This window comes from Panonychus citri, unplaced genomic scaffold (assembly GCF_014898815.1).
Source record: "Panonychus citri isolate SS breed McGregor unplaced genomic scaffold, ASM1489881v1 Contig00066, whole genome shotgun sequence".
Lineage (NCBI taxonomy): Eukaryota > Metazoa > Arthropoda > Arachnida > Trombidiformes > Tetranychidae > Panonychus > Panonychus citri.
The window spans coordinates 27,535-51,613 of record NW_026515471.1 but is presented as its reverse complement, the minus strand read 5'-3'; the positions used below and the strand labels follow the sequence as shown (position 1 = coordinate 51,613).

Genomic DNA, 24,079 nt, shown 5'->3' with positions numbered 1-24,079 from the left:
TAAATTTGTTTCGACCTCGAAACGATTGATTAATACTGAGAAATTAATCAGATGATGAACAAAGTTGAGTTTTAAATTTTAGAAACAAAAATAATTGATAATAGTCATCTTATTGGCAGAAATGATAGAATATAAATTGGAATCCAATTGATTTAAAGAGAGAGAGTAAAAAAAATTCGAATGATTTTCAAAGAGATTTCATTTGATTCATTAATTCTTCCAACGATTGTTCAGTATCTTGAACAGTATCTTTCGAATCAACTTGAACGGATGGTTCATCTTTCGTATATTGTAATTTAACCCCCGGGGCAACTTCGACTTCATCGGCCTCGGGAACATATTCATCGACTAAACAAATTCCCCAATCATTTTCTTCATGAACAATTTCCGGTTCTTCTATTGGTATTTCGACTTTAGGTTTAGTTGATTCGTTAAGTTGATATTCCTTTTGACGAGTGACACAATTTGGATCATCACAATTTGGATTTGGCTTCATTGACATGGTCGGGAAAAAATCGAGCATCGCATTGTAGCCCAGGTAATCGGTCACCGAACCAAAATTGAGAAGATATTTGAGAACATTTTGAATGAGAAAACCGGCCACAATTCCCATGGTCGTCGGTAGAGATGCGGCACAAACACCTTCTTTTTTCAGTGTTTTCTCATCGATTCCGGAAGCGACTACCAAGGGAGGCGCACACTAGATTAATAGGAGAGAGAGAGAGAGAGGATAATTTATCGGTTATCATTTAGAAGGCTGCAAATTTACTTACGGCAAAACAAGCGGTTCTTCCGGGTTCGATCAGCTGAATGTGGCCTGAAACAGCGTTCTCACTGACGCCCGATTCAAACCAAATTTGATTCACTTCATTACAAGCAGTGTTAATCGCCATTCTTGCTTCAAAATTGTCGACACAACTAAGGACCAGGTCAACTTTTTTATCACCTAATCCTCCTTTGGCTATTCTGTCAAGAAAGTGATTAAAATTATCCACCTTGGTTATATCCATATTGTGGCTTTCAAATACAACATCCGGATTGATGAACGATAAAGTTTTTGAAGCAGCTTCAACCTTTGACATTCCTGCTTGATTTGGTTGGAAAAATAAACGATTCATATTTGCCAATTCAACTTTATCGTAATCAAACATAATCAGTTTACCAATTCCACATCGAGTTAACATCTCAGCGGATACAGAACCAACACCACCAATACCAACAATTAAAACGGTAAAAGATCGTATTCTCTATGTAAACAATTAAATCAAACAATTTCATTGTCAAAAATTAAATGTTATTATTAATATTAATGTAATTGTAATTTACTCAGGTATTAACATATGATTAAGAAACTCACCTCATAATTTTCAACAATTCCCATTCTTTTTAGAGCCATCAGTCGACTAATAATGTAAAACAACGTCGAAACATAGAATAGTATTAATTAGAAAAAATATTTGAGAGAAAGAAATTAAATTGATTGTTGTGATTAAACAAAATTCAGTGAATGAACAATTGACTAACCTGTAAGGGTTCATATCGTTTACCTCGGCGGACATTGTTTCAATCTTGGCTCGAGAAGGTTCACCCATTGTGATAGAGAGACTTTAATTGAAATAATTGAAAGAACAATTAAAATAAAATTAATAGAAAATGATTAAAGTTTAATTAACTAAATGAATCCCGGTTTCGTGGCAAAAGATCAACAAATGGAAACATTGACAATGTTTACAAATCAGATTCTATTGGCGGTTAATTTAAATAGAAGAAAAATTGAAAACTATTAACAAAAGAAAAGACAAAATTTACAACAATTAAGAATAGAATAGAATTAGTTAATTATGTAATGATGGAATGAAAATTTAATACAAATTATGTTCAGATTGAGAAAATTATTATAACTTTTTTGAATATATTACAATGGGAAAGAGTTTAATATGTTACATATAATATTAAAGTTGAACTTATGGTCACTTCTAGTGGTCAGTTTGCTTTTACCACCAACCCCATCCATGTCCCCAACCTCCATGTCCATGGCCCCAACCTCCGTTCCAGCCCTTGAAAGTGTTGAAATTGGGGAAAACATTGTGTCAAATTAGTTGATTGTTTGGTAAAAGTTTAATTGATTAACTTACATGTGACAAAGCGGCATGAGCGTGACCACCATGACCCCATCCTTGGTGTCCCCAACCACCGTGACCATGATGACCACCACCATGTCCCCATCCTGACCAACCATTCCAGCCCCAACCATGACTATCATGACCATGACCATGGCCGCCATGTTTATGGTGATGACCATGATGATGACCATGTTTATGTCCCTAAACAAAAACATGATAACAAATAAAAAAAAAAAGGTTGACAATTGTTCAAAATTGATTCAATTGATTGGTTAATCAAAAAACTTACATGATGATGTCCATGGTGATGACCATGATGATGATGAATCTTTTTACCTTCATGAGCATGATGATGATGAACATTTTTCTTGCAACAATGATGATGATGATGATGAGAAGTGACCACTACAATATAAAGTGTGACCAACGATAAAACAATTAATAGCCTCATGTTTGCTCAATTAGTTAATTGTTTGTGAAGCAAATGTTTAACGACAATTTCTATCTATTCAATTGATTAATCTGAACAATTGATCAGATGATTGGAAACTGATTCCGTTGATTCTGATTGTTTCAAACTTTTATACTCTCGATGAAATCAACTCTGATCATCTCACTTACAATTACAATCTAAATGGGAGGTTACATTACAAGACAATTAAGTTAAATCATCTCCACAAAATTAATAATTGTCAAAGTACAAATTATATACTGATTATGATAGAGAAACAATTTAAGATTTAGAGACGACAATGAAAACTAATTGTTAACTAAACTGAAGTTAAGTTGAAACAAAAAAAAAGTTTCGAAATTAATTTTTTGTCAATTAACAATCATCAGCTATTGATTAACTAGTAATTAAAGGTTGATCCGATTGTAATTAACTTGAATAACTGTCTGAACGTTGATCATCTTAATCAACATTTCGTTTAAGAGTAAAAAAAGTTATTAGAACTTTTTTTTTCTCGAATCGACTTGTGTCAAGTTTTCTTCCGTTTTCGCAATTTGGACCTTTTTTCCCTTCTCACCTTTGACATAGTACGACAATCAAGTTAATTTGATCAACTTTAAGACCTTTTTTTCTTGTATATTGTCACCCAATCAGTTAATCAACTTCAATTAATTGCTTATGAACGTTAAAATCCATCACAAACATTATCAAGAACAAGAAATTAAATTAAGTGTCAATCTTAATTAAACAGTTAAGGTCAAAATCTAATCAATTGTTATAAGAGTTTAACTTTTTTATTTTTACTTCAAAACAAAAAAAAATCTTCAAATCTCTTCCTTCCGGATAATTAAACAATTAAATATTAAGATAATTAAAGTTAATCAAAAGTTGACACACAGAGAGAAAAACAATTAATTCTCAAATTTTCGTGCCTATTTTTAAACACAAATCTCATTACCGATCAATTTACACAACAATTAATCAATAAAGTAACAATTTTCCATCGTATTATCCAATAATTAATTTAATTTCTATTCCTAATTGAGTTAATTAAGTTAATTCGGTTCTTTGAAAGACCCGCCATTCCATAGGAAAAAAGCGTCACCTGGTGAATGTGTTTACCTTTTCATCTTCTCGATGTTATTTTTGATTGAATTTTTTTTGCTTCTTGTTAATTGTTTCTAATTAGTCATTTTAATTACTATCATTGTGATAAATGTTTAATCATTTCTATTTTTTGGTTAATTTTCTTTCTAACCTGAATACCTTAATGTGTTTTTATTAAACTCTCAGTAAAGACTTTGAAAGAAAAGAGAGAGAAAAAGAGAGTAAGAGATTGGGAAAAAAACAGTGAATAAGACATTTGATTTTAGAGAAGGAAAAAATTGTGACAAATTAACAAATTTCCTATCTGATGACTAGTTCAGGAGTATTCCAATTTGGAAGTTTAGACAAAAGTAATGATGGTGAAGAGGAAAAAACCGATGTGTAAGTTTTAATTGTCTTAATTTTCCTGCTAATCAAAACTCTCAGATCAAACCGGTGGTTAATATTGTTGTTTACTATTTTCTCAATCGGTTTAATCTCATCATCTGTCAATTTTCAATTTTAATTGTTTTTTTTTGTTTCTCTTCCATGTTTTCATTTTACTTTTTGAATGATGGTTGTGCTAAATTGGATTTCCACGTGATAATTGTGTCTCTAGGTTTAAGGAGTTCAAAGGTTTATTACCCAACTTGACGATTGGTTATGATGAGGTTCCACTTGATGCTGATTTTGCATGGTTACTGTTTTTACTTCTTCTCTCGACAATTTGGTTAACTTATTCACTTTATTATAATTCGAGAGTTTTTGGTTACATTTTAACCAAATTCGTGAACAATTTTATTATCGCTCGATACCTTTATCCAGATACCAAAAGATGCGAGCAACCTTATTTCCGGGTATCTTCATTTTCACTTACATTCATATCAGGCAAGATAATGTTCCGTGATCTTGTTTGGATAACAACAGATTATTCATTGAGAATTCAAGATGGTTGGATTATCCTTCGTTGGTGGATTCCATTTGAACCAAGAGATATACGGAAAAGTGATTTCAGTCATTCTGATGCAAGATTATCAATGTTATTCAATGGATTTGAATTACATATTTATAATAGATCTCAAATGTATACATATTTGGAACGTTTATTTGGTATTAATCCACCAAAATTTCATCCAGATTATGATGATATTAGTGGTGGTGGCGGTGGAATAGGTGGAATTGGTAATAGTAAATCACCTCCCGAACCAGGAGGTAATCAATCATCATCATCAACAACAACGACAACTGCACAACAACAACAACAACCATTAAAGGCAACAGATAATGATAAATTAATTAGTTTCTATTTGTGGAGAAATTTTTTCCCATTAACAAAGATTGAAATACTCACCGGTCGTTTTGTATTTGGTAATCATCTTATTCCAAGTACCCTGTTGATCACATTTGAAGAAGGTCATATTACTTATACCTCTCGTCCTGCCGTTTCACCTCACGATCTCTTCACTCACATAGCTAAAGCCAAAGCGGAAAGTTATAAAATTATTTTAGCTCCTAGTCCAAAATATATCGGTATCGTTGAAGAACCACCTCGATTTATGGGTGAGGGTTTTGTGGTTTTCCAGACAAACGCCATTGATTTATATTATTATCAAGATGAACCCGGTTTGGCAGCTAGTGATCCAGAGCCAATTGAACTGTCCTCTGGTGATGTAATCCACGATTTCACTGCACCCGCTTGGGGATTGGACATTAAATGTGGAAAGGGGACTCATTTTGGTTATGGACCTTGGGCTGATCGTAATCGTGATCATCTTTATAACTTTTTCTATCCTCCCGATTATCAGCCAATCATCCCAACAGCTAAACCTAAGCCTGGAGAGATGAGGACAGCGGAAAACTTTTACATTCGGCTAAGTACTCTTGCCGATGCAGCTATTGACATACTTTTTATTACGAAAGAGAAAGAGACAAAAGCTCTTCATGTTAACGCTGGACCAGGATCTTATCTGGAAATATCAATACCATGGATTTGTAAAGAGGAAGGTTATCAATCTCACATTTGGGGACAAATTCTACACCTTGATGCAACCACAAACCTAAACTTTAGGTCACTTGCCGAAAGTGAAACCCTTGAATTTGATTTTAAAATACTTTATCCCCGAATTTGGAATCACCATCAAACTTGGATATGTTCACTTACTGGTTGTAAAGCGACAGTTGACCTAATCTTTGCCCATAAAATTTTCTTCTGTGATTTAATTGACGATTGGGCAAGTAAAGATTTACCCGATATTCTTACATTTATTCCATATACATGGAAATTTTCCGTTAAACTGATTGATTTTGAATTAATTACCTTGGCCAATGAATATAATTGGATTGACTGTTCATCCAAATTGAACAGTGAGAATGCTCAACTTGCCATTGTTGGCGATATTTACGATATGTCATTTGATTTACCATTTGATGAATTTCTTCCACCCACCGTTTCAATTAAAATTTGGATTCAAGGTGAAAGTTTAAACGCTGCCCTTTACCTTCCCGAGTGTAACCCTCACCGAGAGACACTTCATATGTTAGATAAATATGCCAAACTTTGTCCACCTCTTTTTAACTCTTCAAACCAGGAGCCCTATTTTACTGCAATTAAAACTTCTGACCTTTTCTCTTGTGATAAAAAATGGTCCCGATCAGTGAGTCGTGCCAATGGTTGGATAGATTGTTGGTCCGTACGGATTGTTGCTCTTTCCATAACCTACACATATCATCCAGTTCCACCGAAAATACCCACACCCAAACCCTCCGAAATAACTACACCCGAACGTGAGGAACTTCTCCTTGAACCAATTCGCCCAGAAAGTAATTTCTCTTCCACTAAATTTACTAAAACAATTCCACCCGATTTTAATCCTGGTTCAATGGATCCCGATCTTGTTGAACTTGAACTCGAAGTTGGCCCATCCAAAATTTGTCTCTATGGTACATTATTCCGAATGCTATGGAATATTAAAGAAAATTATATCGGAGAGTATCAAACTTTTACCGATTTTAATTCCAATCCAAGTGTCACTGAACCATATGAATTGAATAAAACCCCTTGTAAACCATCATCAATCTATGGTGAGGCCAATAAGCCATTTGATGCTCGTCTTTACCGACCTTTAGCCGTTAATGTTTCCGTTACTTTGCATAATATTCAAGGACACATAATGAAAAGCTGTGATGAAAATGATTCCAAATCAAATACACCTCCATGTCCTTACCTTTACCTGGAGAGACTTTCCTTTGAAATGGATAAACAATACTCTGAAACAAAGATGCAATTATTATTATCACCATTGATTCTTGATGCACCCGAATATACAACTGCTTTAGGTAATCGAACTCTTTCCAATACTGGTCATTTAATTCTTGATTCGTTACAATTTCGTGGACATGCAATGTTTTCCGGCCTTGAAAGGCCACTTGACTCTGAAACTCTTGAATATGCTTGGCTAATTGAGGCTCATCTTGGTGAGATATCGGGTCGTCTTAGTTTACCTCAATTTCAGCAGATATTTATTGGCTTGGAAACTTTATTACTCCAAGTGGTACAAGAAGATTGCTCCCTTCAACCTCCTACACCTTACCAAAAGTGTCTCCATGATATGGTACAATCACTTTGTCCCAAAACACAAACTTCGGGAGATAATAAAATGTGCCCTTACTCGGAAGATTTAAAATATCGTATGGTACGAATTGATTTAGATTCAATTGCACTTTATTTTACCGATGTTAATACAGTTTTAGCTCTAGAATTGGATCAGATTAAATTTTGTACCTGTAACCTTCATAGTTGCCATACATCGAGTGGGATGACTGCTCTTTTCAAAGAGATTACTCTTCATCATTACATCTCGATGAGTAGTTCATTAAGTAATTTTAAAAGTTCTAAACTTTATCTTGCACCGACAACCAATCAATCGTCCCAACAATTACATTCTAATGATCCAAGTGATGCAACTTTTTACGAAGTTTGTAAAATTAACTTTGGTCCCATTTTCGTTGATTCGGCTGAACTTCTTTCGGTGGTTGATAATTTTACCGTTAATCAGGATACATTTTTACGAACTCACGATGAGGCAACTAAACGTTTATGGTTTTTATGGACTAAAAGTAAAACATCAACAGTTAAATCATCAACAAGTGAAACAAATTTCAATAATAAGAATGGTAAATGCGGTTGTGTTGGTGGTTGCGTATTCTTTGGTAACAATTCTCGAGGACATGATTTCTTTTCTCTCAATAAACATGATCCCACTCTCCACTCGGAGGGGAATATCCTTTGGGGTGAAAGTTTATTACGTCCTGGTGAACCTGTGGTGGGTTTTCAGATAAATACAGTTTTCACACTGGAAGAGGAGAACGAGGATACTTGTGAATTAGCTCCACTTTTTGATCGAACCAATTATTGTGTAACAAGTCCACTTTCACCTTCAGTTCGAAGTAATTCCGTTATAACGGGAAATGATTCATCTCTTCAGAACATATCATCATTTTTGTCCACAAGTCAAACAATTAAATCGGGTAGGATGGGAATCTTTTCTCGACAACTTTCAAGTCCATGTAGATCTAGTCCATTTCCTTATCGAGGTAATTTGACCACATCACTTTCTGTTTCATCAGCTGGTAAGTTGACAATTTATTTTGTTGAGTTTCGAAAATTGTTATTTCCCAATCAATAACCTGATCTTATTATAAATCTTTTTCTTTGATACAGTTAATGACGAAAGACAAAAATTATCGTTACCTGATCGTCCAAGGAATCGTTCATTAAGTGAAACGGACGATATCGAAGTGTCCAAAGATTTGTTCAAACAAAATGGTGACTCAACAACTTTAATTGGTGGTGGAATTGATGGTAAAAAGATTGTCGATTTTACATCGATACATTCACGAGAAAATTCATCTAAAAGTGGAACTTCAAAAGCAACGGAAACTTATTTTACTCTAACCGATCCTTACTTTTCGGCAAGTGATTCCTTCTCATCCTCATCAAAAGATTCTAAATCAACAACAGCTGATCACACTTTAGTAACAGCACCAACTCATCAACCAGTAGATAATGTTAAAAGTGATGATACCCTTGTGTCCATCATGTCAATCCCTGGATCAGGGCCAACATGTTCCGGTGGTGTAACATTCCGTGAACAATCAATGAGTCAAAATGCTCTGAATAAATCACGAACTAGTTTAAAATCAACTTACAGTGCACCTCCTGATGCTGGGCCAACGGCAACAATTAACATTACAACCGTTAATCAGGGTGATGGTGAGGGTATCCTCGATGATGGAGATTCTGAAAGTGATAATCATTCCATATCATCTTCATCTTTCATCTCAGCTGTTTCCTCTCAAGAGGAAATTGGTATCAATGCATTAGTCGATCTTCGTAATCAAATGGAAAAGTCCATCATTGAATCTCCATTATTAATGTCTTCCTATACTAATCATTTAACTCGATTCAAGTGTTCAAATCATAAACATTCAAATTCATCTTACGATATTTTAACCCTTCGAGGGCGGAAAAAAGTTATCCCTCGATTTGTTCGTGCCACTTCAAATGGACTTTCATGTATTCGATTAACGGAAAAATCTTACTCTGGTGAAGGTGGTGCTTCCAGGTACAAGAAAACAGTCCCTGGAACTAGTGGCCTTGGAAGCGATGAGAGCGATAAACAAGTCGACTCGGAAGGATCGGCTCGAAATAATCGTTTTCTTTTCACTCCTGGTTCAGTTTACGAAAAAATTGATTCTCATGTTTCAAATGCCAAAAAGAGGAGAAATGGTTTCACCGGTGAAGGCAGTGGTGATGATGAAGATGATGAGCTGGAAAATCTTGCATTTAAAAAGCGAATGGAAAAACAGTTTAGTAAAACGGTTGAATATCGAAGTGAAAAATTGACCATTTTGGTTCGTATGAGCGGGGAAGCCTCGATCCGTATATCACCTTTAAGTCTTGATGGTTTGAAAACTTTCGTCGATGGTATCACAGATTCACTGGCTCAAGTTCATCCATTGACGGTTTTAAATCATTTGAATGTTAAATGTTTCACTTCGGTGTCGAGAAAAAATCAACTAAAGAAAGAGAAAACTCTTGAATATGGACAATTGAAACACAAAGCGTGGAAAAGTACCTTGGATCGTGAAAATAACAATCTAAACTCGTCGATTCAACAAGCAACTACAAGTGGACCAACTAGTGGACGAACGCGGTTTGGTGATGCTTTTCAAGATGTTAAATCACAATTCAAAACTGCACCCGTTGAATCAACGGTCACCGCTAATCAATATGAGGAAAATAAACGATCCAAGTTTCAAGTTTTCGTTCAAATTTCTAAGATAAATATTATCGTTCTTCAGGCTTCCCTTGTTGAAGAGTTTATAACTTTCTCAGCACTTGATGATATTCGGGATCTAACATGTGTCTCAATGTTTTCCGTTTCCATGTCAAAGACCAATTTTGACTTTTACTCTTCCCGTCAAGAGCGTCGTTCACTTCATACCATCATAAGTAATAACATTCGAACTCAACCAACATCAGCTTTTGCCCAGTTCGCTCAAAGTGATATCGTTTCTCGTTTACTTTTCCGTAAGCCCAAAAAAGAGCAGGCAGAAGTCGAACCAGTAACAATTGAGACCCACGAACTTTTGGAAGAGGAAACTGTCGGATCAAGTGGAATTGGTAGTTTACACGTTCAATTGACGCGATTGAAAAATAGTTCATCCATTTTGAAAGAAGCCATTTTAACGGTTATTCCTCAAAATCAAAGTCGAGTAAATTTCTATTATGACAAAATACCCGATCTTGGTCAACAACAATCATCAGGATCTAAAAATTTACCATCATCATCATCAGGAACAACAGGCCACACAGGTCAGCGTCGACGATCAAGTGGAACAACATCAGGTCGAGTTTTCCTTAGGCGCCAAGATGGTCAAGAAGATTTCATCAAAGTGACCGAAGTGAGTGGTGATAGTACCAACATCTCAATCGATCCCAAAGTAAGTGGCGATGGCTCAAGTGGAGGTGAAAGTGATAATCCGCTTTATTCGGGTTTCATCATGTTCGAAGGAGGACTCGAAAATATTGACCTAAAGGCCGTGAAAAAACGAGAAATGTTAGACCAAAGTGCTAATACCAACCAAGATAAAACAAAAGACACAAGTGCAAATAATACAAACGTTAACGCAAACAACGAGTCTCAAGCTCATCATTCAAGTGAAAACGGTGAAAATGTCAAGGAAGATTTTAACAACCCGACAAGTGCTACTGCCACGGGTGCAAGTGGGTCGGAAAATAAGAAGGAAAGAAAGTCGTTGAAAAAAGAGCGTGACAAAGGAGCTTCATCGTTTATCGGTGAAATTGGAGTTATTTGGCTTAATTTTGCTGCACCATTGAAAACACCCAACACTCGGAAAATTGATTACACACGATTAGATTGGCACTTACTGTCCACGGCGACACCTTCCATCAATGCCTGGCTAAGTGTTGGTGATCGGTTTGTTGTAGCGATGAAAAAAATGAATTCCCTGTACGAACAACGTGTCTCCTCCATGATAACATATCTCATGATTTCAGGGTTGGAAGTTGAAGGAATTCACATTCCACCTCAAAGTAAATGTTACATTCGCAAATATACACCCTACTCGAAATCGCTACAAGAAGATCCATCGTGTCAATTGATGAATGTTCTCCGTCGTTACCTTAATCGACATGCATCACTACTCGAAGTAGAAGATAATCTAAAATCTGACCTATTACCTCCTCTCCATGTTCTCAAACGAGGAGTTATCGCTGCTTCTCGTCAATGGAAAAACGCTCTTTACATGCCACTTTTAGTCGAACAGAATATCCGTCTCACTCGTGGTGAACGTGATGCATCAAGTATTTATCAATCTTCGATACCATTGAGGTTACTTTTTGGTACCTCTGTTGTACCACAGAAACCCGTTCAAGATATTGCTTGTTCGATGAATCCTGACCCAACTACAAGTGAGGAACGAATTAACTCTGAAACGATCGATGAACAAACGAAACTTTTATTCTCATCTCCTCCAAAAGCATCAGAAAAAGAGGCCCAAGAATCGCAAGCAATTGAAATGAAAGATATTACAAGTAATACAGTTCGCATGGGTGAGGAATCACCACGTGAACAGCGTGGACTCACTTCGAGACGAGGTCGAACTTCCAGCCAACCAGAGATTATTATAACAAACGGAGTTCGCAATGGACCAAATGAAGAGAATGGAGGTCATCCACCTCGCAGGAAAATGTCAACTTTACCGAACATTTTTTCACGATCATCTCGTGGCTCTGTTGCTTTTCCACTTCTAACTTATCCTCTCGAATCACTTGGTTCGGGAGTGAACAAAGCGTACGGATTCTTGTTCAGTCCAAATAGTCACCAAAGTTCATGTGTCAAGGGAAATAAGCGGCAAGAAAGTCAGTGTAGCCTTAAATCGACGTCTTCGTCATCGAGTGCCGTTGATGCAGCCATGATGGGTGAATCGTTGTTCAACACTAAAAGTGGTGACAATTCAGATTATCACGAGGAAAATTTGTACCTTTGGATGTCACGGCAACAAGATTACATGGAAGCTAAACATTTGTACCAAACATCGGGTGCTAATAACAACACGAATCATCAAACTCATCGTCGAACTTCATCTTTGAATCCTCGACACGTTGAATTGGATCCAACTCGATATGCGACACTTGGTTCGGCTTATAGCTATGAAGAAGAAAGTGCCGCAGCTGCCGTCGGTCGAAGTACAACTGATCCAGTGGTCGAGGTACCACCAGGTTTTGTTTTCGTTCCCACCGGTGTTCAACTTAACAATGTTCGTATTATATTTCAACCTCTTTTCTCTTCCCTTGGGGTGGAAAATTTCACCGAAGAGGGAGAAGCTGCAATATCTTTCGATCAATTAGGGCCAAAGATCACTTTATCCGCTTCGATAAAAATGTTCAAAGTTAATATCGTTGAAAGTGAAGTAGCCGATCCCAATAGGTCAAGATCATCGCCAATATCATTCAACTCGTCAACCGCTGATCGTTTGCCAAACATGAAATCAACATCACATCTAAGACCTGATTTCCTCTTTTCATCGACATCGACCCAACAACAACCCTCTCAATCTCAGTCTCATCTTCAAGGATCGGCACTGAAATTGGAAACATCGGCATTTATTTGCGATGGACTTGTCGTCGGTCTTGACTTACGAAAAGTAAAAGATCCAATGTCCACAACAGGTGAACCCAGTGTTACTATTGATCCATCAACGGTACCGCTCCATTCATCTGGTACTGTTCCTCATACAATAGGTACAAATATTGAAGAGAAATCAACTGAACGTGATGAAAATGTACCAATTGTAATTGTTGGACCTGATGGTGGAATTAATGAGATAACAACAACAATTAACTTTAGTGTTGATGTCCATCAAATTATTCAACGTGTTAATTTACCTCTATTGCGACTATTACATCAGGTCGCTTCGATGTGTGAAAGTATCAAGGAAACTCGTGAAGAATTGAAAGCAAACCGTATTGAAGGAACCTCTTCCCCGGGGGTTAAGGTCAGTGATTTTATCACTGCAACCAGTGCGGGTGTTTCTGGTAGTGGTGTTGGTGTAACGAGTGTTGGTTTATCAGGTGATGATGGTGTTGAAATTGAGGAAATAATTGTCGGTGATACAAGTCGATCACCATCACTGGCAAGTTTACGACCTCTAACCTCCCGTTCAAATAAACAACGAATCAATAAAAGTCCAGAGGGTAGTATCAACTTGGGAATAGTTAAAGAAACGATAATTGAAATGCCAACAAACGATGATGATTCCGTTGAAATCGCAATGGTTGGTTCAGTTGTTGATGGATTACCTTCACCCGTTAACGGTACTAATGAGCCGATAACAACTCAGCTTAAATGCTGGCGAACAATGTATTACCTATTAGACCTTTATGAGACGACACCAGAGACCAAAACAATAATCGAACGAGCGGAAAGACCACCGACAACTATGCAACAAATAGAGACAAAAATAACGATTGAAGATGATGATGCCAATCGTAATCGTGGTAAAGGTGGTTATGAACCTTTGAAAGATAATTTCAGTGATGCCGATGATTTAAGTACACCGACAACTGGAGGACGTAAAGTTAGTCTTGTTGAAGGAATTGGCACTGGAACGGGAGCTCAGCGAAAGTCGATGATCAATATTGTCTCAAGCGATAAATTAAAAACCTATACTCAGGCATTAATCCATCGGGAACTTACACCGTTAATTGTTTTCGGTGTGGTGACTATTCAAAAGGTAAATCTAATGGCCATGTTGGGTGGACTTAAACTGGACGGTGAATTGTCATCATTCCAGGTCAGTTTAACACATAAAATGAAATCTCGTGGAGCAGCGGCTCAATTTAAGAAATGGGAGGAAAGCTCTTTAACTGGACAATTGGGTCAGTCAACATTTTCACTCTTTGAAGAGGTTCCACCCAATCAACAAATGGTCGTGAAAATGACCATCGGTAAATCTCAGACTCTCATTTCATCGCAAAATCGTAAAGGTAAAGATTCCAATTCAGCGCTATTAACCATCGGTCCAATTATGATCGATATACCTCAACATCCAGTCGCTTTACACGGAATGATGACTCGATCATCTCGTCAATTGTCAACAACTTTACAAGAGTTACGATCATCTCGACAACCATCTCGATCATCACGTCAACAAAATGACTCGGAAAATTTAACAGCATCAATGACCGGTGCTAATTTAGGGCCTTCTTTCAGTTCAAATTTAGTAACATCACCAACCCGAGATTCAGTTACTCGAGAGGTAAAGGAAAATGTTCCCGTTTACATTACAGTCGAACCTGTTGGTCAATCGAAACCGGAACTACCCAAACTTATCAAGCCAATTGTTTTCCAATTTAGTATCGTTTTCGATTCATTATCAATCGGAGCTTCTTTACTTCCCTCTCTTCGAGCACAATACAAGATTGGCCAAATAACATCGAGTGGAATCATGGGAACTAAAGCGAAATTTGTGGTCGACGTTCGTGAACATACCCTTTCGTTCAACACCAATCTACCCACGGCTGATTCTAATCTTCCCTCGTCCGCCAACGTCTCAATGCCTCCTATTCATGTTTCAGCTGAATATATGGATGATCCTCCTCCAAATCGAGGTAAAGTTCCAGGTCCAAATAGATCAGAAAGTTTTGCTGACGGAATTGTACTTCGAAAAGGAAGTTATCTCAACGCGATCGCTGATATTGGTTCATTTGAACATAGTTTAACAACCGATCTTCTTAATCATTTACTGTTGGTACAAAAAGTTTTCATGAAAGAGGTAAATGAAGTTGTCCAAAAGATGTCAGGTTACGAGAGTAAAATATTGGAACCTGAATTGGGTGAAATGGATAAATCGATGAACGATTCTCTTCATTCTGGACTTTTAACATCAACCGGCTCATCGAAAGGACGATATCTACTTTTCTCACTTCATCTTCGACTCAAAGGTATCCAAATAACGGCAACAACTCCGACCAATTCAGCGGTTCGCCTTGAAACCGGTGTCATGGAATTACAATTATCGAATCGAGTACAAAACATGTCATCAACTTTTCGTGGTTCTCATGAGGTGAATCTTAAAATGTTCATTAAACTTCAAGTTGACTTGAATGTTGCTCTTGGGCAATTGATAAGAAATGCTTTATTTGAAGAAGCTGATCCAGAATTTCAACAATTAGCTTATTTTAAAACTCGAATTGTCCTTCGAAATGCTTTACAAGATGAACTTGTCTCTTCTTCGATGACCTCAGCTGAAGGTAAAGAGGCTCTTCTCATTACTCTTCATCGACCTTTACTCTACATTCAACCCTTGGCTCTTGACAAAGCAGTATTGGTTTGGTTAAATTATAAAAACGCTTACGAGTATTGGAACGAGCAACGAGCCAATTTAAATAAAGAAGTACTTATAACAACCCAACAAGTACTGGATAAATTACCTCAATTACCTCAAATTAGTCCACAAAATTTGGGAACATTGTTCCTTCAACTGACAATCGACGATCTTGGCATTTGTTTACCAATTTCGTATTCCAACACTTTCCAAACATCAGGATTGATAAACTCGAAACCTTATGATGCTGAACTTAAATCGGCTCTTGTGATTACGCTTGAATCGACCCGAATCTCTGCCTGTTCTTGCGGTTCTCTTGTATCAAAGGCTCGATTTACTGGACTTTGTTTCCGGTTTGCTGATGATTTCGAGACTTCCTTAGATGATTGGAAACCCGATCATTCTGATCCATCGGTTATGAATCTATGTGTTGTCTCTGAAGGAACTTACGAAATGTGTTCAAAAACGATCACTCATATGGCTCCTAATCAGTCCGTTTTGTCCAGTAGTGATGCTAAATGGTTGCTCAATGTTTCCTGGAAGATGGAGGGTTTTGACATCCATGTTGACACCTCGATTGGAAAACAATTTTCTGCCCTCTTTAAAACACTTACAGCGATTGCTGGAGATGAAGATGAACTGGACACTATTGATTATTCATCGATTGATGATACAACTAATGAACCTTACGAGTTGAAAGGTGATGTTATCAGTGGTGTTGCTGGAGAATCAGAAACAACATCACCTCTTGTTAATGACCCCGAATTGGCCAATGTTAATCTACGTCGAACCTCAGTGTTCAAAGATCCTTCACTTGATACTCGAAAACGATCACGACTAATCGAGAAAGAGCTTAACGAACAAGCAAAAATAATCAATGACCTGAAAACTTTAGGCGCTAGTCAGTCCACCATTGAACAGGAAATCAAGAGACTTCATGAGCTGGAATCTGCAGTTTTCAATGACTTTAAACGTGATGTAATTAAAAAGTTGCGTCGACAATCAGTTAAACGATCATCATTCAGAGATAAAATCAACTTGCCAGATAATAAAATGACACCTTCGATAACGGAAACGTGTCTTAATTCAGACGGAGAACCAGGAATGACCACTTCTGAAAGCGATGGAACCAAATCAATTGAAAGACCAATAAATTTAATCAATAACGGCGATTTAGCACCAAGAAGTGTTTCTCTTGAATTAAACACCGTTGACCAATCGGCTGAAGAGTAAGTTAATTGTATAATATCAACAATTTTTCGCTATTTTTGCCTAGCTTTTAACAAGAGTGTTTAAAATTGCTGCTCACATTTGATCAGATTTTTTTTTACCGTAATTCTAATAACTTAATTCGTTGTCACATTAACTATTAATATTTATCATCCTTTCGTCATCTCGCTCTCGATTTCTCTCTCTCTCTCTCTCTCTCTCTCTCTCTCTCTTTAGTCCGCTTTTCACTCGTTCATCACTCGACGATAAAGTTCATTTCGCATCACAATCTAATTCACCCAAAGCTCAATCGTTGGGCGCTACTCCAACACAAGATTCATCTAAATCAACCTCGCTTTCTGCTATATCTCGAAGCCATTCCAGTAGTCAAGAAACAAGCGCCAGTATTTCATCTGATCATTTAAACACTTATTCTGATTCACTTAATAATACCTTTTCAAACACCACCGCGACCACTACCACCAGTGGTTCAAGTAAGATTGATTTCACTGGATCATCAGTAACAACAACAACAACCTCATCAAATTTATCATCTCCTACTAATACTAATAATCATATTAACGCTTCATGCACCAATCAAAATGACATTAGTGACAAATCAACTGATCATTTATCACCGCTTTCACGTCTTAATGAGTATGTTTAATCATTTCTAATTTACTTACACGTTAAACATAATCAACTATCATTTGATTCTATTCTCATTCATTTGTGCTCTCTTTATTTAATTATCCTCTTTGCTTTCTCATCTCTTTCACAGAAAATTAAAACAATCAACTGGAATCAAGGAAGCTAATTTCACTTCCGAAATCCGGCCGATTCCAAATGCATCTAATTCCAATCAAACGAAACCCTCCAATTACCCGATTCAAGAGCCTTACATTGACTTTGAACTAGATATTAAAGTTTTCTTCAATAGTGGAAAATGTGTTTTCCATACTCGAGAAACAACAGCCAAAGATGAAGATTATTCACGAAAAAATGGCCTACCCAAAGAACGAAGTTTCATCGGAAACCCTGATGTACTTTCATCACCATTGGGACATATTCCTCGTTCATCGGCACTTCGATCATCATTAACAAATAACAAACCATTAAATACTGGTGGATTAAAGTCTAATCTTTCATCAAGCCGATTGCGTTATCCGAACTCGGCTGGTACCAATACTGGACAAATGGATTATTCAATATTTTTAATTCCAGGTTTAGATATTAAAGTTCATTACAATTCAAAGACAGTTTTTGGTACTACATCGGGTATAACAACATCTTCACAACAACAAACAGCATCATTTGGACCGAGTCATCTTAGAGTTGTCCCCGAATCTCGAGATACCGAAACAAACATGGCAACCACAAGTTCATTTCCTAATCCCGCTAAACGTGGTGGCTCTAAAAAGGCCTCTTGTTATGCCTGGATGACCTTGCACTCAATACCAGAGGAAACCATAATCTCACCTCATATACTTGACTTCATGGAGCAAGCACTTGAGCCCATTCCCATTCAACCGCCTTCATCCTCGGGTAAAACCTCATCCCCCGCATCTGATGGCCACCAATTAACTCCCGATGATTTTGCCAGACCTGATTTAATCACATCGGCACCAGCTCAATATGCTGTCTATGGGTCTTTTCCGGTTGATGTTATTGTTTACCTTCACATGCAACCCTCTGTCCTACGATTTAGTTGTCTTCCGGTTTCTCGAGTTGAATGTTTACTTCAACTTCCCTCAGTTGATCTTGTCTTTTCATCCAAACGACTTCAAGATGAACTTGACATTAATTTACCACAACAACCTTTAGGTAAAAATTTTCCCTACTCAACATCTTGTGGTCCTTCTCGAACAGGTAACGTTAAACATGGCCATAAAAGGTCAGCATCGGATTATCGTCACCCTCAACATCAAACGGAAACATCGATAGGTGGCCTAAGTATGACCGTTGTCTTGCTGATTTTCACTTTACATTTTCCACCCATACGGTGGACAAAAGAAAGCACCAGGCTCATCAATTTCCGAGGCCACATCTTTCCCTAACCCGAAATCAAACTCTGATCGCAAAGATGCTCTTAGCTTACAAGTTGAATTTGTTAAGATCAACATTTCTCGAAGTCGCCGACTCGTTTTAAGCTTGAAACTTCCCACCATCAATTATCCGATCATCTCATTCATCACAAGACAAACTTAATCAAACAGTTATGATACGATTCTCAGCACTTTGCGACATTGGTTCAGCTTCGTTTAAATATGATATGCGCCGATTGACGGAAACTTTGGCCTTCCCTAAAGCCTGGTATCGAAAGGCCATTTGGAAGCGTATGTTTTTGGGTGACCAAGGAATCTCTGGTCATTCAATTTTCTCCGATCAAGATTACAATTTATCTTCATCTTCATCTTCCTCACCATCAACATCAAGTTCATCAACGAGTATTAATGAACCAGGTTTACCAACTTCGTCCATCAAAACCTCAGGTCATTTTAATAAATCTCCAAATAGTCGAGGTAGAGATTCATTATGGTTAAATATTCAAGATACTGATGTTCATCGTTCTCAACATGCAAGTTCATCCCATCGCATTAAACACTCTCACTTGCACTCATCAGTCTCATCGGAAGGTACAAATCAACAACAACGACAGATCATGAATGCACCTTGAAAACTTTGATTCTTTTCGTGTTAACCTTTGTAAACTTAATGTTCACATGAACATGGCCAATGTTATGGGTAATACTAGTTGGTTGACTCGAGGTTTCCGTTCAGAGGGAAGAGTGTCGATCGACTCAAATGGTCATAAAAGTGTCAATGTTAGTCTGGGTTTGGATGGTTCCTCCTTGGATGCCAAGGGTGGTATTATCGGTGGTATTTTTGAAATTTCCCAAATTCAAACGAAAGTAAATATTAAGGAAAATTATGGCAAAGAACCAGATCATATGATCACATTGAAATTAGATGCACTTGAGAAGCGTCTTGATTATATGGGAACATCAATCTTAATGTTGCGAATGTCTGATCTTGATTTAACACTTCGAGATGAATGGAGGATCGATGCTGGTGCCAACAGTGGTTCTAATCACCCAACCAAACGACCTGCTTGTATTTTTATCCATTGTAATCTGGCCTGGGATCAATTACAATTGTTAATGTCCAAATCAACGACTCCTGATATTATGAAGATCATCGCTAAGCTTGAAGAGTTTTTCAGTCAACAATTTCACAATTCGAAAAGGGTTTTTTCCTCTTCCGGTGTTACCTCTTCCTCTTCAACTAATAGGAATTCATTCAAGAAGGATAAAAGTACCAGAGGATCGGGCATAGTTAAACCCTCTACACCAACATCAACATCCAGTGGTTCGGGTTTAGTTGATTCTGGTTCACCGAGTAATGAGATTTATCGTCATCATCGTCATTGGCAGAAAGTTTTGCGTCTTGTATCGGGTGCATCTCTATCCACCCTTTGTAATCCTCTGCCCACCAAGGGAACTATTCTTGGTGGTACCTTTGAACTTATTGGGAATATTTCATTGGCCTGTTTTATGGAATCAATTTCCGTTCCAAGTCATGGGGACTTTTCTCCATGTTGAAACCATCAATTTCCTTTGCATCGGAAGCTCAAGATGTGGTCAACAATGAGACAGGTTCATCGGACACTCATATAATTCAAAATTTTACCTTCTCTCTTGGTCGCCGCGATCGTCGTCGAGATGTTGATGAGGCCACTTTTCGGTTGATTGTTTTCACTCAACATTCCAACATGGCCACTGTTTGTAAAATTTCACGAACCGTTATGTTCCCACCGCAATTTAAATCTCCATGAATGGTTTCAGTACACTTTCGCTGGCTCAGAATTAGATCAAATTAATCGGTTCCCAGTTATTGAATTTGAACGATCTGGTGATGGTTTTGTTCCGCGGCTTCAGCTGCATCAGGGGAATTTCATTCTCGACGATTCTCCGTTAACCCGAAAAGTAATGAATGTCATCACTCTAAGGAGGTCATTTTCGCTCTGCCCAGTTTCCAAATGGATCTGAAAACTGAACATCTTCAAGGTATCAGGCCACCATTGGCAATAGATCCAAAGCCAAAGGTTGATTGTACTTTTGTCACCGATTTTGATGACCACATTTTCGTCGCCGTTGATGCAGAGGCTTACTTTTTCCTCCACGAATTGATTACCAGCTATTTCAAAGAGAAACAGATTTATTTTACTCGAAGTTCAACTGGAGCACAATTAATCGATAAACCTGAACAATTGATGGACAATAAGTCCAATTTATCCTCCAACGACAATAAAGATACACCAATGTCATCTGAAGCCTCTGCTGGATCTTCATCAGCACAATCAATTATTTACGAACGAGATTTTCGTGACTTTCAATGTCAAACTTGGCATTTGGAGCCAACAGTTAGGTAAGTGATTTAATCAAACTTTTCGATTGTTACATAATATTTAAACTATTATATCTCTCGATTTACTCTTAGGCTAATTACATGGGCCGGTAAAAACCTCGAACCATATGGAGTTGATTATATCCTTCAAAGACTCGGTTTTGCCCAAGCTCGAACCACAATCCCGAAATGGATACAACGAGGAGCAATGGACCCACTTGATAAAGTCCTTTCGGCAATAATGTTCAGGGTCATCTCGGCATCTAAAAATGAATCATTGCCAAGCTCAAGATGATGACCAATCAATCCAATGACCAGATAACAACTATCCAAAAATAAAATCTTTTCACTCTCTTTCTCTCTCCTAGTCTCTTTTTCCTATTGATTTTTCATCAACGAAATTTTCATCCAACTTTTGATTACCTTTCGTTGGGCTTATTGGTTTTGCCGTTACTTTTTAAATGAAACTATCTCTCTACAAACTGATTGCCGTGAATATTATCTTTCAGTGTTCAGACAATTGACCGACGCATGGATAAACACCGAAACTGCTCACAAACACCGAGAAACAATCAGTTAATCATCTAACGAGAGAAAGAGATCTAAAACTATTTCATCCTTGTAAACTATTCTAATTATTTCGTATTTCAATTGCCCCTCTTTTAATCATGTTTATATGCCCATAAAGTTGTAAATAGACTGAGATGTAAAATGGAACAATTAATGTAAAAAAATCAATGGATTCAAACTCAAGAAAAAGTATAAAAAATGATTAATTGTAATAGAAAAATCGTTTTAATGTTAATGAAATGAAATTATTGAAATTAAACAAATCGAAAATTGAACCAACTAGTAGTATTAAATTTTCATTGTTCATTGGTTATGGTTCGTATTTAATTGTATCAATTTTGTAACACCTAATTATTTCCCATTTTTACTTTATTATAAAGAATCTTAACCTTTGATTATCAATTCAAATCGTTGCCTTCCAGACAAACAAGATTCGTATAGTAAGGTGTTTTTAGATATTAACTTAAGTAATTCAAATGAAATTTGATTGAAGTTGGGTGTGCAAGATTGTTACAACTCTTTTTAGTGTTTCGTAATTTTCATTTGTGGTACTAGATTTCACATCTGATCAATAACCTTGGAGATGTAATAAAAATTTTAATTCGTAATTCAAGATGCGACATTTGTCAATAACCTTGAATTTCTAAAGAAAACTTGCGTTTGTGGTACAGATTTGACATCTGACCGAAAACCTTGCAACTTAATGGGAATTTTCATTTGTGGTACTGGATTTCACATCTGATCAATAACCTTGAATTTCTAATGAAAACTCGCATTTGTGGTACAAAATTTGACATCTGACCGAAAACCTTGCAAATATAAAGATAATTTGCATTCGTAATTCAAGATGCGACATTTGGCCAATAACCTGGAATTTCTAATGAAAACTCGCATTTGTGGTACAGATTTGACATCTGACCGAAAACCTTGCAACTTAATGGGAATTTTCATTTGTGGTACTGGATTTCACATCTGATCAATAACCTGGAATTTCTAATGAAAACTCGCATTTGTGGTACAAGATTTGACATCTGACCGAAAACCTTGCAACTTAATGGGAATTTTCATTTGTGGTACTAGATTTCACATCTGATCAATAACCTTGGAGATGTAATAAAAATTTTAATTCGTAATTCAAGATGCGACATTTGTCAATAACCTTGAATTTCTAAAGAAAACTTGCGTTTGTGGTACAGATTTGACATCTGACCGACAACCTTGCAAATATAAAGATAACTTGCATTCGTAATTCAAGATGCGACATCTTGCCAATAACCTTGAATTTCAAATTATAACTCGAATTTGTGGTACTAGATTTGACATCGAGCAAATAAGCTCTCAACAATTAAGATAATTTGCATTCGTAATTCAAGATTTTACAACAGACCAATAACCTTGAAGATGTCATTTAAATTTTAATTCGTAAATCAAGATTTGACGGATGACCAATAACCTGGAATTTCTAATGAAAACTCGCATTTGTGGTACAAGATTTGACATCTGACCGAAAACCTTGCCACTTAATGGGAATTTTCATTTGTGGTATTAGATTTCACATCTGATCAATAACCTTGAATTTCTAAAGAAAACTTGCGTTTGTGGTACAGATTTGACATCTGACCGAAAACCTTGCAAATATAAAGATAATTTGCATTCGTAATTCAAGATGCGACATTTGGCAAATAACCTTGAATTTCCTAAGAAAACTCACATTTGTAAAGCAGATTTGACATCTGACCGAAAACCTTGCAACTTAATGGGAATTTTCATTTGTGGTACTGGATTTCACATCTGATCAATAACCTGGATTTTCAATGAAAACTCGCATTTGTGGTACAAGATTTGTAGGTAAGACTCTAGAACACCACCGTTCGCAAATCGTCTTGAAACTTTTTCAGTGTATAGCCCTTAACATATAGGTCATACATATGGATGGAATTTCTGCGGAAACTTTTGGTTCAGAAGATACAGATAATCAAAAATACATTTTTACATAGGAGTCTATGGAGAAAATAAAAGTTTTCTACAGCATGTCAAAAAATTTCTAGAACAATGTTTTTGATAGCATGTATACATATTAGTATGATGATGTTATGTGTGAAAATTCAAGGTTCTGAGTGACTTGGTTGTGTAGGTAAAATTGCATGAAAAGTGTATTTTCACTGTTTTCATAGATTACTATTGAACCGAAGGTCCGCCACACTCAAAATTTAGTACATATTATTCTCAAGGTCAAACTTACTAGTCCAGGTCATTTCAAGGTCATCAAAGGAGTTTCAAATTTTTTACCTGTGAACAGCAATTTAATTGTGTTGAAGTT

General features: G+C 36.8%; 3 protein-coding genes across 3 annotated transcripts; 1 reads left to right on the top strand and 2 right to left on the bottom strand.

Annotated features, from left to right (window-relative positions):
* Positions 1–46: 46 nt before the first annotated feature.
* On the bottom strand, positions 47–1,720 carry LOC128386243 (ubiquitin-like modifier-activating enzyme 5). The gene is made up of 4 exons (XM_053345249.1): positions 1,525–1,720; positions 1,358–1,403; positions 774–1,247; positions 47–700 (listed from the first exon to the last, which is right to left on the bottom strand). Exons 1-4 carry the CDS (start codon positions 1,590–1,592, stop codon positions 188–190), a joined length of 1,101 nt encoding a protein of 366 aa, XP_053201224.1. The 5' UTR covers positions 1,593–1,720; the 3' UTR covers positions 47–187.
* Positions 1,721–1,863: 143 nt separating this feature from the next.
* On the bottom strand, positions 1,864–2,693 carry LOC128386244 (uncharacterized histidine-rich protein DDB_G0274557-like). The gene is made up of 3 exons (XM_053345250.1): positions 2,413–2,693; positions 2,136–2,324; positions 1,864–2,057 (listed from the first exon to the last, which is right to left on the bottom strand). The coding sequence occupies exons 1-3, from the start codon at positions 2,572–2,574 to the stop codon at positions 1,995–1,997; spliced, it is 414 nt and encodes a 137-aa protein (XP_053201225.1). The 5' UTR covers positions 2,575–2,693; the 3' UTR covers positions 1,864–1,994.
* A 1,039-nt stretch (positions 2,694–3,732) lies between these two features.
* Positions 3,733–22,034, top strand: LOC128386240 (bridge-like lipid transfer protein family member 1). Its single transcript, XM_053345246.1, is given in 12 exon segments — positions 3,733–4,062; positions 4,280–8,289; positions 8,381–16,802; positions 17,020–17,439; positions 17,564–18,754; positions 18,756–18,942; positions 18,944–19,455; positions 19,457–20,331; positions 20,334–20,607; positions 20,609–20,703; positions 20,706–21,210; positions 21,283–22,034. Coding segments are annotated over 12 exon segments (16,767 nt in total). The 5' UTR covers positions 3,733–3,988; the 3' UTR covers positions 21,485–22,034.
* The last annotated feature ends 2,045 nt before the right edge of the window (positions 22,035–24,079 follow it).